The sequence below is a fragment of the Oryctolagus cuniculus genome, chromosome 10 (genome assembly GCF_051225735.1).
Source record: "Oryctolagus cuniculus isolate XC-2025 breed Fujian yellow rabbit chromosome 10, ASM5122573v1, whole genome shotgun sequence".
NCBI classification, from domain to species: Eukaryota; Metazoa; Chordata; class Mammalia; order Lagomorpha; family Leporidae; genus Oryctolagus; species Oryctolagus cuniculus.
This window is the reverse complement of record NC_142876.1, coordinates 93,922,377-93,938,946: the sequence shown is the minus strand read 5'-3', so window position 1 is coordinate 93,938,946 and position 16,570 is coordinate 93,922,377. Positions and strand designations below refer to the sequence as shown.

General features: G+C 43.8%; 1 protein-coding gene across 1 annotated transcript in view; it reads right to left on the bottom strand.

Moving 5' to 3' along the window:
• Positions 1–16,570, bottom strand: part of DNAH12 (dynein axonemal heavy chain 12) — a 209,048-nt gene that overhangs the window by 26,288 nt on the left and 166,190 nt on the right. Inside the window, exons 61-66 of the mRNA XM_051852268.3 lie at positions 11,012–11,170; positions 10,689–10,833; positions 5,814–5,964; positions 4,996–5,249; positions 4,649–4,789; positions 3,508–3,645 (exon numbers count right to left, since the gene is read on the bottom strand). Of these exons, the coding sequence (XP_051708228.3) occupies positions 3,508–3,645; positions 4,649–4,789; positions 4,996–5,249; positions 5,814–5,964; positions 10,689–10,833; positions 11,012–11,170 (988 nt within the window). The remainder of the gene's footprint in view (positions 1–3,507; positions 3,646–4,648; positions 4,790–4,995; positions 5,250–5,813; positions 5,965–10,688; positions 10,834–11,011; positions 11,171–16,570) is intronic.

The following is a 16,570-nucleotide window of genomic DNA, read 5'->3' as shown; positions in this document are numbered from 1 at the left end:
GAATACAGTTTAAAAACTTGTCATGGGACTCCAAGTCCCATTAAAATTGGTGGTAAAAATGCCATCTTAATTGTTAAAGTGGTCATATTAAGTGTTAAAGTGAACATATAGATAGGACTGAGTGTTAAAGAGATCATATAAACAGCATCAAGTGCCTGGTAATAATAATAGAGAGAATTAAAAAGGAGGGAATGTCCAACATGGGAAGCAGTCCACACAGCAGACTCAGAATTACAATTGCTTTAAGTAACACTCTGACTTCAGATTCAGCCCTTAAGACATTCGGATCTGGCTAAAAAGCACATGAGAGCATATCAGGCATGGAAAGCCAAGACAGCAAAAAAATATCCTACATGAAGGATCTTTGTGAGTGAGACCCCAGTGGAAAGAAGGGGCCATCAAAGAAGGATGTATTTTTCTCTGAAGGAAGGAGACAACTTCCACTTTGCTTATGGCCTTGTCTAAATACTGATGGAATCTGTGGTCACAAAAGGCTTCCATAGCTTTGGCAGCTCATGGCAAGAGCCTTGGATGATTACTGACATCATAAATAAGAGTGTTAATTCTTGGCCGGCGCCGTGGCTCAATAGGCTAATCCTCCACCTTGCAGCGCCGGCACACCGGGTTCTAGTCCTGGTCGGGGCAACAGATTCTGTCCCGGTTGCCCCTCTTCCAGGCAACTCTCTGCTGTGGCTAGGGAGTGCAGTGGAGGATGGCCCAAGTGCTTGGGCCCTGCACCCCATGGGAGACCAGGAGAAGCACCTGGCTCCTGCCTTCGGATCAGCGCAGTGTGCTGACCGCAGCCCACCGGCCGTGGCGGCCATTGGAGGGTGAACCAATGGCAAAGGAAGACCTTTCTCTCTGTCTCTCTCTCTCACTGTCCACTCTACCTGTCAAAAAAATTAAAAAAAAAAAAAGAGTGTTAATTCTTAAATGAACAACGGAAGTTACTGTGCACTTACTTCCCATGTAGGGCCTCTGTCCTTAATGAGTTGTAATATGATAATTAACTGCAAAACTTGTCTTCAAACTGTACTTTATACATTGTGTGTGTGTGTGGGGGGGTGGGTGCAAACAGTTGAAATCCTTAGTATAGAGTTGGTTTTCTTTATATAAAGTTAATTAAAAATGAATCTTAACGAAGAAAGGGATGGGAGGAGTAGGGGGTGGGACGGGAGAGGGGGTGGAAGGGTGGGTATGGGGGGCACTATATTCCTAAAGTTGTACCTATGAAATTTGCATTCCTTAAATAAAAGCTTTAAAAAAAAATAAGAGAGGGACTGAGAAAGAGGCAAGAAGTTAATTGTGAAAAGAGGAAAGTTTCTCTCTTCTCTCTGGCGGACAGTATACGTGTGTTCAGTTGGATTCTTCTCCCTCCCCAAAACTAAAGGAAGAAACTTCCAGAGAACTGAATGTTAAATGTCAGCAGATGAAGGGACTGGGGGCCAACAGTTCATTCCCCAGTTGTTATCAACTTGGCAATCAATTTTCTGATTTGCCCTTTTGGAGAGTGGTAGCCTACTGGTAGGACCAGGTGAAGACTGTGTGAAGCTTAATGCCCTCTCATGGTCGCAGTTCCTAATGATATGAAAGATAGACCCAGCCAATGCCCCAGGTTAGAATATTGGGGCTGGCCAGCGCCGCGGCTCAATAGGCTAATCCTCCACCTAGCGGCGCCGCCTTTGGATCAGCGCGGTGCGCCGCTGGCCACAGCGCACTGGCCTTGGCGGCCATTGGAGGGTGAACCAACAGGAAAGGAAGACCTTTCTCTCTGTCTCTCTCTCTCACTGTCCACTCTGCCTGTCAAAAAAAAAAAAAAAAAAGAAAAAAAAGAATATTGGGGCTAGGCAGGCTGGTGAACCCAAGGCTGCAGGCTGGAAACAGATTACAAGACAGAATTCTCAGTTCACTGATTATATGCAGGTTTTTAATAAAAATGTTCTCCAAGCCTAGGCTTTTAGTAAAATATCTTAGTGAATAAAAACCAGTATCTAAGATCAATGTCATCTCATCAATAATTACAATTCCATCAGCACCAGTTTCAATAATGTCTACAAGGATTCTCAAATTGACAGGTTTATTCTAGTGAAGGTGTCTGACCCTTTATTTTTCTAAACAGCTGACAAAAATTTGAATATTTTCTGTGAAGATAATCATCTGTTAACAATTTTTATTTGATATAAACATGATTAAATATTTAAAGGCTTATAAAAAACCCATCGGATTGAATTCTGAGAGCATCTAATAGGGTTTTTATCAAAAACCTGCTCTCCTCACGTGGCCTTGTTTCTTTTTTTTTTTCTTTTTTTTTTTTTTTTTGACAGGCAGAGTGGACAGTGAGAGAGAGAGACAGAGAGAAAGGTCTTCCCTTGCCGCTGGTTCACCCTCCAATGGCTGCCTTGGCTGGCGCGCTGCGGCCGGCGCACTGCGCTGATCCGATGGCAGGAGCCAGGTACTTATCCTGGTCTCCCATGGGGTGCAGGGCCCAAGCACCTGGGCCATCCTCCACTGCACTCCCTGGCCACAGCAGAGAGCTGGCCTGGAAGAGGGGCAACCGGGACAGAATCTGGCGCCCTGACCGGGACTAGAACCTGGTGTGCCAGCACCGCAAGGCGGAGGATTAGCCTAGTGAGCCGCGGCGCCGGCTATGGCCTTGTTTCATAAAGGCCCTTCAGAATAGCAAAGAGGCAGGAGGTACTAACGTTCTGGGTTTGTGTGGAAGGTCATTCACTCGCTTTCCCAAGGCCTGTGCCTGTCCTGGGGCTTGATGCTCAGACGCATCTTCCCTAGACTAACTGGGAGGAGTAGGGTACAAGGAACCAGGAACAGTGATGTCTCTTTGGATGTGGTCATGCGATGGGGGGTGGGAGGTGCTGAGCAGCCCCAGCGTCCCTGCGACAGCTATGCAAGCCATGGGATCTAACGTAAAACAAGGGTAGAGATGCTAGTCTTACCAGCATGGGATGATTCTGGATGTGGTTCTCAAGGTCTTTTCTTCTGAGTCTTGGTGATCCTGTAAGCTGCCCAATACCCTTTCAATAAATTACTTCTCTACTGAAAGTAGACAGCCTGTTTCTGTGCTCTGATGGAGCAAAATGGTAAGAGCTCACTGAGTGGAAGAGGAGAACAGAGGAAAGAGAGGGACTACACGAACCCAACAGTGAGGATGGCCCTGCAAAAAGAGAGGGCCAGCGACCTTGACAACAACACTGTTGTGTTGCCAAATCAACCAACCCCAGAGTATATCCTTCCTCTGCATTGCTGTTTTAATGAGAGATTGTAAGTTTCCTTATGGATTAGGCCAGTTTGAATCGGATTTTTCTATTACCTGCAACAGTAAGGATCCAGATGGAGATAGCACTTCATAAATCAGAATTTCTCTGGCCACCCACCTACCTGTTAGTGCTGACGCTGGGAGGATTGAGTCAGTTACTCCCAGCAAAGGGACTTGCCTAGGGCCTGGTGGATTGCGATCCTTTACAAATGCTAGTTCCTTTCTTGCTTTACCTGAAGCTGTTGGATACTGATGCGTAAATCTGATTCGTTAAATCCATATGGAATATTCCAACCAAGAGGACCAAATTTCTTTCTCTCTTGCACGAGGGCATGAAAGAAACAAACTCCAAACAGCAACTTCTCCCAGGCCTGTAACATAAAAATTTTACAGCAAGAAAAATTCTGATCAGATTTCCATCAGTAAAATAAGGGGAACAGATGATCTTCTTTATTGCAAGATTCTATGACCAAGTATCTCACAAACTTCTATTTTAAAAAGACATGCCATCTAAAATGATACTTGATTTGGAAGTATTCATCTTCTTCATTCAAACTTACAAAGTTAGTCAAACCACAATAATTCTACACTTTATTAAAATGCAATGTTACCATTTTACCCAAGTATTAGCTACTAATGCTTTGATATTACTTGTAGGTATTTATACCTTATCCTGTAGACTCACTGGCTTAAGTGCCTGAGACTGTAAGTGCAGCAGAATGATTAAGCATTCTGACATGAATAGATTCTAGTATGCAATTCTGTGACATTTATTTGGAGACCTTAAAAAATTTTTAAATTTAATTTGAAAGGCAAAATGACAGAGAGGGAGGGAGAGAGGGAGAGGCTTTGGTTTATGATTCATTCATTTAACAAATATTTATCTCAATGATTAAAGTACTGGGAATGAAGTGAATAGAAAGGTACAAGTTTCTGCTTGTTAGGAAATGCCTAAAGCTTATAAAGTATTATTAAATAAAATTTTATACAGGTTGAATATCCCTTATCCAAAATTTTTGGAAACAGAGGTGTTTCAGATTTCAGGTATCTTAAAATTATGGAATCTTTGCACATATATAATGAGATATCTTAGGGATAGGACCAAGTCTAAACACAAAGTTAACTTATTTCAAGTACATGTTATACACACAGCCTGAAAGTAACTTTATACAACAGCTTACGGCTCACCCAATTGTGATTGTGACCCACTATATGAGGAATGACATGGAATTTTCCATGTGATATCATATTAAGAAAATGTTTAGATATTGAAGCACTCTGGATTTCAGAGCTTCGGAGGAGGAATGGGCAACCTGTACTTTGATATTTTATCACCCAAAAACACGTTTTAAAAGGCCCAGAAGCTAATATTACCAGTTCTTTTCCCTGGCATCCCTTGAAAAACTGATGATCGGAAACTGGATCCGTGAGATATGACTGAAGGAGATTTAGCCGAAGACCCGTGGGGGGTTCGTTAGTAATTTTCACACCATTCTGCAGAATTGTGACTGGGAACTAAGACAAAACAGATGGAGAGCATGATATAAGATGACAAGCTAGAGCCCCCAAGATGAATACAGTAGTGGATTAAAAATAGGTACAATAGAAAACTCTAGAAATATTTTTAAAACCTTTTATGGTAAAGCATCAGAAGTTCAATTAAGAAACATAACGTAACAGATAGCTCAATAAATGTACTGAACTCTCTAGGCAACGCTTACTTTTGGAGATGTATAGCTTGTGAGCCAAAGTCGAAAGGAGGGGTTACAGATCTCGGGAGTAAAATCTTCGCATATTTTTTCTAACGTGGGCATCCAGGAGACGGCAAGGTGACAGTTCTGTAGGCAAACCCAAGTTCCTTCTTCCACTGCCGCTTTGATCATTTTTGTGGCAACTGGTCCTTGTCCTTGTCCCAGGGAAATCGCTTGAAACTTATTTCCAGACATAGATTTATCATTCGCAAATTTCAGTAAGCCTATGAAGCGTACAAAAAAAATGGTCATATCACTTACTGTAGCATGGTAAAATATGCCTTATTTATCAGTGTCTATGTTTTATTGTGGAAAATCTTTCCTAATAAATACTAGATTTATAATCATGTAAGAAATGGGAATTGATGGCTGGCGCCATGGCTCACTTGGCTGATCCTCTGCCTGCGGCACCAGCACCCCAGGTTCTAGTCCTGGTTGGGGTGCCAGATTCTGTCCCAGTTGCCCCTCTTCCAGTCCAGCTCTCTGCTGTGGCCCGGGAGGGCAGTGGAGGATGGCCCAAGTCCTTGGGTCCCTGCACCTGCATGGGAGACTGGGAGGAAGCACCCAGGTCCTGGCTTTTTGGTGCAGCGCTGGCCATAGCGGCCATTAGGGGAGTGAACCAGTGGAAGGAAGACCTTTCTCTGTCTCTCTCTTACTATCTATAACTCTTTCTCTTTCTCTAACTCTGCCTGTCAAAAAATTAAAAAAATAAAAATAAAAAAAGAAATGGGAATTTAACAAGATGTTTTAATTATAATTTTTTAATGGTTTACCATCCATGTACTTACTGGCCATAGGATCTGCTCCTGGAGACAGCACAAAAACTAAGGGAACCGTGCAGTTTGAGTCCAGGTAACTCTTTGTCAAATCAAATGGTGGAGGCTCTACAAACTTTTTCCCTAGTTTGTCAGTGACATAATTTGTTATAGCTGGAGTTATCTGGTGAAGAGAGAAGACATGATTTTTAGAGTAAGTTCTGTTTTATCCAACAGCTTACATTATTACTAAAAAAAAAAAAAAAACTGAATAAAATTCAAGTCTAATGACCAAGAAAAGCAGGCTAATTTCCCTAATGCATCAAAATAGTCTATGCGTTGATGGGACAAGACTAGCAATCCGAGAGAAAAGCAGCCAAATGTGATGAACTGTTTCCAGAAAATGAAATACAACTGGACACTGGACATGGGAAAAGATTCTCAACTCCTTCAGGTGCCAAAGATTGTAACTGTTTCCCTCCTTCTGGAAATAGCATGCCATGTTATCCCACCAGTTTGTGCAGTTAACGTGGCCATGTGATTCAGTTTTGGCCAGGGACAGACAAGACTGGATTTGGAACTGTTAGATCATATTTTTATAAAGGAGCTGTCTGTCTCTCACACTTTCTTCCCTTTAACAAATGAGGCCTTCATAAGTCAGCTTCTGTCATGCTGATGAAGATCACATTCTAAAGGGCTTTTCTTTCTTTAAGATTAATTTACTTATTTGAAAGGCACAGTTATAGAGAGAGAAAAGGCGGGGCGGGGGTGGGTGGGGGGGAGAGATAGCAAGTGCTAGCTCTTTCATCTGATGGTTCACTCCCCAAATGGCCACAAAGGCCAGGGCTGGACCATGCCCAAGCCAGTAGCTTCTTCCAGGACTCCCTTGTGGCTGCAGGAGCCCAGGTACTTGAGCCATCTTCCACTGCTTCCCCAGGCACATTAGCCTGGAGCCAGACCAAAAGCGAAACAGTCAGGACTTGAACAGGCTGCATATGAGATGCTGACACTGCAGGCAGAGGCTTAGCTCTTTACACCACAGCCCTGGCCCCTCTAAGGGACTTCTCTAGCACAAGAAAAAGAACCTGAGTTTCTGGACCATCTCAAGGACGGTGCTGTCCTGCCTGCCCTTCATCCCTGATCTCTGGGCTGTTAGCAGAGAAAGAAAATTAACTTCTATTTCAAGTGATTCTACTTTTGGTCTTTTTATTATTACAGTTTAGCCTGTATCCTAATACTTACAATAAGAAAAATACAAGTTATAACTATACAAGAATTTAAATACCATTTTTACTCACTACTTGCTGTTTTTAAGAAAGGTTTTATTTATTTCAAAGGCAGAATTACAGAGTGAGAAATAGAGGGGTAGAGGGAGGGAGGGAGGGAGAAAGAGGGAGGGAGGGAGGGAGGGACGGAGGGAGGGAGAGAGAGAAATCTTTTGTCTGTCAGTTCATTCCCCAGATGGCTCTGACAGCCTGGGCTGACCCAGGAGCTTTATCTGGGTCTCCCACATCGGTGCAGGGTCCCCAGCACTGGGGCCATTGTCTGATGCTTTTCCCAGGCCATTAGCAGGGAGCTGGATGGGAAGTAGGAGCAGCCAGGACTCCAACTGGTTCCTCTATGGGATGCTGGTGTCACAGGCAGCAGCTTTACCCACTATACCACAATGCTGGCCCCTACCACACTGTTTTATAAACAAACCAAAGATAGTCTGGGATACGCAGATATTTAGCCAAATGGTCGTGTACAAGTTGCTATCATGAAGCTGTTTTTTTGATGAGACTAAGGTTTAAATCAGTAGACCTTGAGGAAAGCAGATGCCTCTCCATATTGTGGGTGGCCTCATCCAAACAGTTGAAGGTCTTAAGAGGAAAAAGACTGAGGTCTCCCTAGGACGAGAGACTTCTGCCACCACACTGCCTTCAGATCTGAGCTTCAACATCAACCTGTTCTTCAGTCTCCAGCTGTCTGCCTACACAACAGACTTGCCAGCTTCCACAGTAACATCCACCAGTCAATTCCTTAAAATCAATCAATCCTCTGCTGTTGGTTCTGTTCATCTGGACAACTCTGAATAATATAGGCTTTAATTCAACCTTAGTTCAATCCAGCTCAATTCATAATCATTTAGGGAGCTTCTCCTATCTGCCACACACAGTGCTCTAAATCCTACAGACATGAACAAAATAATACATGGGTCTGGACCTCAAGAAACTCACAATCCAATGGGAAACCCTAACGAACAAATGGACAATTATTACATATTCGAACAGGGCAAATGCCAGTGTAAGCACAGCCCCCAAACCATGGAAGACAAAGCATTAACACCACATACAGTGTTGAAGCATCTCCCCTGACCAGTGGGGAGACATTCTGTGGAGTGCAAACAGATTTCTCCCAAATGCACAGGAAATGAAGGCTACTGGGGATAACATAACAAATAAAAAATTGTTTTGCACTTTGAAGGCCTTGCATCTAGCCAGAGGAGAACATTCTCATATCTGCATACAACTGTCAGGTGGCGAAGAATGAGTGAGTTTTAACAGTGTACAAAGGCTGGCCGGCGCCGTGGCTCAATAGGCTAATCCTCCACCTTGCGGCACCGGCACACCAGGTTCTAGTCCCGGTCGCCCCCTTTCCAGGCCAGCTCTCTGGTATGGCCCAGGAACGCAGTGGAGGATGCCCCAAGTGCTTGGGCCCTGCACCCACATGGGAGACCGGGAGAAGCACCTGGCTCCTAGCTTTGGATCAGCGCGATGCGCCGGCCGTGGCGGCCATTGGAGGGTGAACCAACGGCAAAAGGAAGACCTTTCTCTCTTTCTCTCTCTCACTGTCCACTCTGCCTGTCAACAACAACAACAAACAGTGTACAAAGGCTGATGGGTGCAAGAGTAAGGAGGAGCACTCAGGAGTCAAATGATGTTGTAGGTCTTTGTCTGAGTCTCCCATGAGACAGAATGACACCTTAGTTAGAGCAGAAAATGCTCAAAGGAGAGGGAGGAAAGACGTGGAGAAGGAAGGAAGGACTACCACCTTCACTTTCAACATCTTCATACTGTACACAGGATGGTGAAGCAGCTTACTCCCAAGATTCACTCCTCTGCCCAACCTTGTTGCTTCTCCGAGCACCCTGCCCACACACCTTTTTTTTTTTTTTTTAACTAGACCTTGCCCTCAGAGCTGTTATAGTAAGAATCCTGCTACGTTAGTTGAGCATGATGTCCCCACTCTCGATAGCTCATCAGTACCATATGTGATCAAATCCCTTATTCCTCACCATCTTCCCAACAGAATTTGATCATCCAGGCACTTTCGGCAGGAATTCTGTTAAGTCAGCTAAACAAGAATTCTCTGTTTCTTTGATGCCTATTCTTAGCAACCCCACTCTTCTGTCTCCTCCTTGCCTGTAAACCCCCAACCATCTCTGCTGGATTCCGGGGTAAACCCATCTTCCTCTCTCCTGCTGCGATAGCCTTGATGCCTCCCTGTTGATTGTGGCGGTCTTGAAAAAAGCCTTCCTTACTATTCTAACAGTTGCCATGCCTGCTTTTTGCCTTAGCCTAACATAGAGTTTAAACTACAAGGATGAACATAGCTTTTTGTTTTCTATTTACAATGTTTCCTTTTGTGCTATCACAATTCCCTTTCTTGATTGCATGAACATTGGTAGCAATGTCCTTACCTCAGTTGTATAAATATTTTTGTGCATGTTCAAAATAATAAAATCCTGACGTGTCAAAGATTTTCCCATCTGCTTCTGCTTCTACCCATGATGGAGCTACAGGAACCACATTTACTTTCTTACCATAAATTAATTTAAAATGGGCAAAACGAGTAACACAACCATTTTCTGACATTGCACAACAGGTGGTGTAGGCCGTGGTGAAAAGAAAATGAAGTGAATTCTACTCTTCACTTAGCTTTCTTTCTGGAGGTGTATTCCGAACTATGGACCAGGCAGTGCTATGGAAAGCGGATCAAAGCAGCATAGCTGAATAGGGAAGACAGGAAACAATTCAAGGAGGCTGGCTCCAGGAAGTTGTAGAATCCCAATTATAAGGGAAGTATCCAAGAGAAGGATGCAGAAATCTACATGACAATGCCGTTGGCTCTTTACTGACCACTGTGATGTGTGCGCGGGCAGATGAAGCTGCCATCCTCCGTGACAATGTGTTTCTCTGGACACCTCCTCAAGCACCTGCCTGAGGCTGTCTTACAGACAGCATGTCTGTTTCTCAAGTTAGAGGGGAGTATACTCTAAAATAGTGATAAGAAGCACAGCACAGTAAATACGAAAGTCATTCATGATCAAGTGTAATGCACCATACATAATTATAATGCTATCACGGCAGTGCAGGAAGTTTGTTTATACCACTGTCACCACACACATGTGAGTAACAGGTGGTGCTCCGACATTATGACAGCTGTGGCACTGCTAGGTGGTAGGATTTTCCGCTGCTTTATAATCTTAGGGAACCTTCCTCGTAAATGACAGCTGTCAGTGGCCAAAACATTGTTAGGAAGTGAGAGAGAGAGACAAGAGAAAGGTCTTCCTTTTGCTTTGGTTCACCCTCCAATGGCCGCTGCGGCCGGCGCACTGCGGCCAGCGCACCACGCTGATCCGAAGGCAGGAGCCAGGTGCTTCTCCTGGTCTCCCATGGGGTGCAGGGCCCAAGCACTTGGGCCATCCTCCACTGCCCCCTGGGCCACAGCAGAGAGCTGGCCTGGAAGAGGGGCAACCAGGACAGAATCCGGCGCCCCAACCGGGACTAGAACCCGGTGTGCCTGCGCCACAAGACAGAGGATTAGCCTAGTGAGCCACGGCGCCGGCCATGACTATAGTTTTAAGCCTAGTTCTTCACAAGTGGCAAAGTACTGGGGTTCAAAATAGAATACATTGTCTTTTACCTTATCAGGTCTTAAGCACCGAAGAACTATTATTTTCTGCAGCTCATTGAGCTTGGTATCCATTGGTTCTGGAAATTTAGCATTGTGTGGCTCTTTACTGTCATAGATTTCCCGCCATTCCCGTATATGGTCACAAAAATGATTTCTAATGGAAAAAAAGTTTAATAATAATTATTTTTTTCAGTGGGGAAACTTTTAAACAAGATTGTTGAGGCAGAGAAATAAACAAGACAGCTATAAGGTTATTTTGAAGAAAAAAAATCACTAGATAACAAATTTACTCGTCACTATTCAAGGCTAAGTCATCACATGTAAATAATTACCGGAGTCCTCTGAAGGCGGGAAGTTCGTTTACCCGACAAATTTCCTCCCAGCTTTTATCCTGGAGCCAAGCTGGGTCGGGATTTTTCTCTGCACTCCTAAGGCTTACTCCTCCAGTTAAAAGAAACATCAGTTCCTGGTATTCAATCTCTTTCCTTGCCCTGTATTCCCAAAATAAAGATCACTATAAATTGTTGATTTTCAGATGAACGACACTGACTTCTGCTTTTATGGCCTGGATGGTATAACCAGGACTATACTTACTCTCCTGCTGCAAACTACTGGAAAAGAGAGCAAAATTAACAGAACAACTGCTTTTAGAAATTGTACAGTAGTCAGTGCAGAACTACGGCCCCTGAGGGAAGAGAGACATGGAGGGTGACTCTTAGGATTCTCTCCGCTGTCTGCCTGAAGGCTCTTCCCAGACTACAGCAGGAGGTGACCAAAATCAAAGCTTGGTGGTGGTGCTGAGTTGACAGACACTACAGATTAAGGAGGGCTGTGATGGCTGGAACCTATGTGCAGAATTACAGAGAAGAGAGTAGTGAATGGGGAAATGGGTTCTGGAAGTTTCCATGACGTTTTATTGATTCTGCTGACAAGTGCCAAGGCACAAATAGTAGGGCAGAACTCCTGGAGGTCAGGCAAAGACTGGCTGGGAAGCTGGAAACTGAATGTTCCCAAGGATCACACAGGTTTGGGAGACCCGAGTTCTTGCCAGAGTTCAATCTGGGTTGAACATCACGAGAATTCACTGGTGACATGATAGGAATCACTGTAGCAATACAGCTAATCTGGTCTAATGTGGGGAGCAGCTCGGACTAGACTAAGTTACTGGAATTAAGACTTATTCTATGCATCTGCTCTCCCACAACATGGCGCTGGGAGAGAAGAAAACAGCTTCTACACAGCTGCCTCCAGTTCAGCCAATAAACTGTAGGACTTGCTCCTGATTGGAGGAGAGCAGCGTACTCGGCGTGTGGGCAGCCGAGTTGGGATTGGCAGAGGAGGACTATAAAGGAGGAGAGAGACGGCATGCACCGGGAACATCTAAGAGGAACATCTAAGGGGAACATCTGAGGGAACACCTGTGCAGCCCCCGAGAGAGCCGGCCGGCGGTGTGCCACTCCCCTGCGGAAGTGGGGAATGTGGCAGGGGGAACCGCCCTTCCACGGAGGTGGAAGGGACAGTAGCCAACCCGGGAAGAACCAGCAGCAAACCCGGGGAGGGCCGAGCAGACAAAAGAACAGCGCAGGGTCCTGTGTCGTTCCTCCACGAAGAGGGGGAGCGACATAATGGTGCCGTGACTCGGATATGAAGCCTAGGCAGGGTCTAGTGTCGTTCCTCCACGAAGAGGGGGAGCGACATAATGGTGCCGTGACTCGGATATGAAGCCTAGGCAGGGTCTAGTGTCGTTCCTCCACGAAGAGGGGGAGCGACAGTCTAAGACTAAGATGGCAATAAGAAAGCTTAAAAATAAGCCTTGAAATCAAATTAATCCATTAGTAATTTAGCTACCTCAAAAAGTAAAGCATACTAACACAATTCACAACAAGCATAAGGAGAAAAATCAGTTAATGTACAGACATAAAAGTGACAGAGATTATAATTAACAGACAAGAATGCTAAAAGAGTTATTATAAACATGCTGAGTTAAAAAAAAAAACATGAACATAGTGAAGAAAATAGGCCATGTTAAAAAGAACCACGTGCAACTTCTAATGATAAAATACAAAAACTGCAACAAAAATTCACTGATTTCCTTTACATATGTACAGAACTTAGAGAAGCCTACACTACATGAAGTACTAAAGGAAGTGTCACATAGATGCAAATCTAAATCTACACAAAAGAATAAAGAATACTAGAAATGATAAGCATGTGGGTTTAAATCTTTTAAAAAATAATTGGGTATTTTTTTTCTTTTTTTTATTTTATTTTATTTTATTTTATTTTTTGACAGGCAGAGTGGACAGTGAGAGAGAGAGAGACAGAGAGAAAGGTCTTCCTTTTGCCGTTGGTTCACCCTCCAATGGCCGCTGCGGCCGGCGCACTGCGCTGATCCGATGGCAGGAGCCAGGTATTTATCCTGGTCTCCCATGGGGTGCAGGGCCCAAGGACTTGAGCCATCCTCCACTGCACTCCCTGGCCACAGCAGAGAGCTGGCCTGGAAGAGGGGCAACAGGGACAGAATCCGGCACCCTAAGCGGGACTAGAACCCGGTGTGCCGGCGCTGCAAGGCGGAGGATTAGCCTAGTGAGCCGTGGCGCTGGTGAATAATTGGGTATTTAGACCAAAATAATAGCAGTGTTCTGTGGAGTTGATAAGACTTGCAACAAAATGACAAAAATAAAACAAAGCTAGGAGAGGAGAAACAGAAATAAAACATTTTATACTTACAACATAAAATATACATAAAAATAATGAAGTATAATTTTTAATGTTTCTTATACTTCACATTTGTATGAAGTACAAGAATAATAACCCAGTATATACTACAAAAATATACTGCAACTATATATCTAATGTTATATAGATGAAATAGTATAGTTTTCTAAACTTAAGAGGCAGAGACAAAGAGAGAGCTTCTGTTGACTAACTCACTCCCCAATTGCCCACAACAGCCATGGCCAGACCAGTGTCAAAGTTGGGAAATGGGAGCCCAATCCAGGTCTCCCATACAGGTGGCAGGAACCCAATTACTTGACCCATCACTGATGGTTTCCAAGGTCTGCATTAGCAAAAGCCAGAACTAGAAAGTAGACGCAAGTTCTCCAGTGTGGAAGTTGGCATCTTAACTACCAAGCTAAATGGCAGTTCTGTGAAGTCATCTAATTTTAACTGAAGACAGTAAGTCAAGAATATATACCATAACTATAAAGCAATCACTAATGTAACAGAACAAAAATTCCTAATAAGGAACAAAGGAGAACAAAATTTAATCATTAAAATATATTAAGCAGAAAATGATACAAAACCAGATAGGAAAACTGAATATTTTAAGATATTTTAAAACACCATCCCATCTACCATCACAATAAATGAAACTGGTCTACACCTTCCATTAAAAGGTAGTGATAAGGGGCCAGCGCTGTGGTGTAGTAGGCTAAGCCTGCACCTGCAGTGCCAGCATCCCATATGGGCACCAGCTGTGTCCTGGCTGCTCCTTTTCTTATCCAGCTCTCTGCTGTGGCCTGGGATGGCAGTGGAAGACGGCCCAAGTGCTTGGGCCCCTGTACCTGTGTGAAAGACTCAGAAGAAGCTCCTAGCTCGTGGCTTTAGTCTGGCCCAGCTCCAACTATTGAGGCCATTTGGGGAGTGAACCAGCAGATCAAAGACCTTTCTCTCTGTTTCTCCCTCTCTCTATTTGTAACTCTATCTCTTAAATAAATAAAAAGAAGTTTGTAAAAAAATTTTTTTAAAAAAGGTAGTGATAATAAGTTTAGGTAAAGTACCCAAGACTAGCTACATGTTGTCTACATAATTTATCTATAATAACCGGGTTCTAGTCCCGGTTAGGGTGCCGGATTCTGTCCCGGTTGCCCCTCTTCTATAACACAAACAAAAAATAGTTTATGTACAACACAAAGACATAAATAAGTTAGTAGAAAATAATATACTATACTAACAGTAATTCAAAGAAACCTGGAGGGGTCAGTAATTTGGCACAGCAGGTTAAGCCACCACCTGTGATGCTGGCATCCCATATAGGCACTGCTTTAACACCCAGCTGCTCCACTTCTGGTCCAGCTCCCTACTGATGTGCCAGGGAGAGCAGCAGAGGATGGTCCAAGTTCTTGGGCCCCTGACACCCACGTGGGAGATCCAGAAAAAGCCCCTGACTCCTGGCTTCTGTCTGGCCCAGCTTCAGTTTGGCCCAAGCTTGGTCACTGCAGCCATTTGGGGAATGACCAAAGGTGGAAGATGTCTTTCTCTGTCTCTTCCTCTCTCTGTTTAACTCTGATTTTCAAATAAATAAATCTTAAAAAAAAAGAAATCTGTGAAGACTATCATATCAGACAGTGTAAACTTCAGAGAAATGATATTATCAGGGATAAAAAGAGTAAAGGCTGGCGCCGCGGCTCACTAGGCTAATCCTCTGCCTTGCGGCGCTGGCACACCGGGTTCTAGTCCCCGTTGGGGCGCCGGATTCTGTCCCGGTTGCCCCTCTTCTAGGCCAGCTCTCTGCTATGGCCCAGGAGTGCAGTGGAGGATGGCCCAAGTGCTTGGGCCCTGCACCCCATGGGAGAGACCAGGAGAAACACCTGGCTCCTGCCTTCGGATCTGCGCGGTGCGCCGGCCGTGGCAGCCATTGCAGGGTGAACCAACGGCAAAGGAAGACCTTTCTCTCTCTCTCTCTCTCTCCCCCTGTCCACTCTGTCTGTCCAAAAAAAAAAAAAAAAAAAAAAAAAAAGTCAAATTTTCAAGAGGACATAATAACCCTAAGCTTTTATACATGCATCTTAACACAAAGTGAAATTAACAGTATTTCAAGAAGAAATCTCAATAGATATTCCAATACCTCTCAACAACTGACTGAAAAAGTAGACAGAAAATCAACAGGGACATGGAATACTTATAGATTCGCATGGCATAGAGCACTTAACTGCAAAACAGCAAAATACATATTCTTTTCCAGGGCACATTGCAGTTAAGTCTCATTAATCAAAGTTCTCAAACAGGCAAACTGTGGAGACAGAAAGCGGACTGTTGCTTACTGGCACTAGGAGTGGGAGTGGGAACTGGCTTACTGGACACAAGGCAATTTCTTGACATGATGGAAATGTTCCATATTTGGATTTTGGTGATGGTTGCACAACTGTGCAAATGTACTAAGAATATCTAACTACATTCTTACAAGGGATGAGTAGCATGGTATGTAAACTACACCTCAATAAAGCTGAAAAAAGAATAAGATCTCTTTCAAGTGATGTTTAGAATACTAATAGGGAAAAATGCTAAAGAGCATCTATAGTTTATTACCTCTGTGTATGAAAGGAAAAAAAGTAAAGCAAGTATTTGCTAATTTTTAAAAGTTCAGAATTAAACATGGATTATATGGTGCATTATATATATTTGAGAGAGAATTACTGAATTAGGAGAATAAAGCTTTGAGAGGCAAAGGGATACCAAACATTGAAGAGAGGGCTAGAATCATAATAGATAATAAAGTCTGAATAAGTGAAATGTATAACTAGAAAAGAGAGAGCATGAAGCAGAAGCAATATCTGAAAAAAAATAAACTGACTATTCTTAAAATAGTTGCTATCACAGCTCAATGAATCCCAAGCAGAATATATCAAAAGGAAATTATTAGAAGTTAATATGGTGGTTACTCCCGGGAGGAGGCAAGGATTAGTAAACACTAGAAAAGTGTATAAGAGGGGGCCGGCTCTGTGGCATAGTGGGTAAAGCTGCCGCCTGCAGTGCCAGCATCCCATATGGGTGCCGGTTCAAATCCAGGCTTCTCCATTTCCAATCCAGCTCTCTGCTAGGGCCTGGGAAATTATTAGAAAATGATCAAAGTGCTTGGGCCTCTGCACCTGCATAGGAGACCCAGA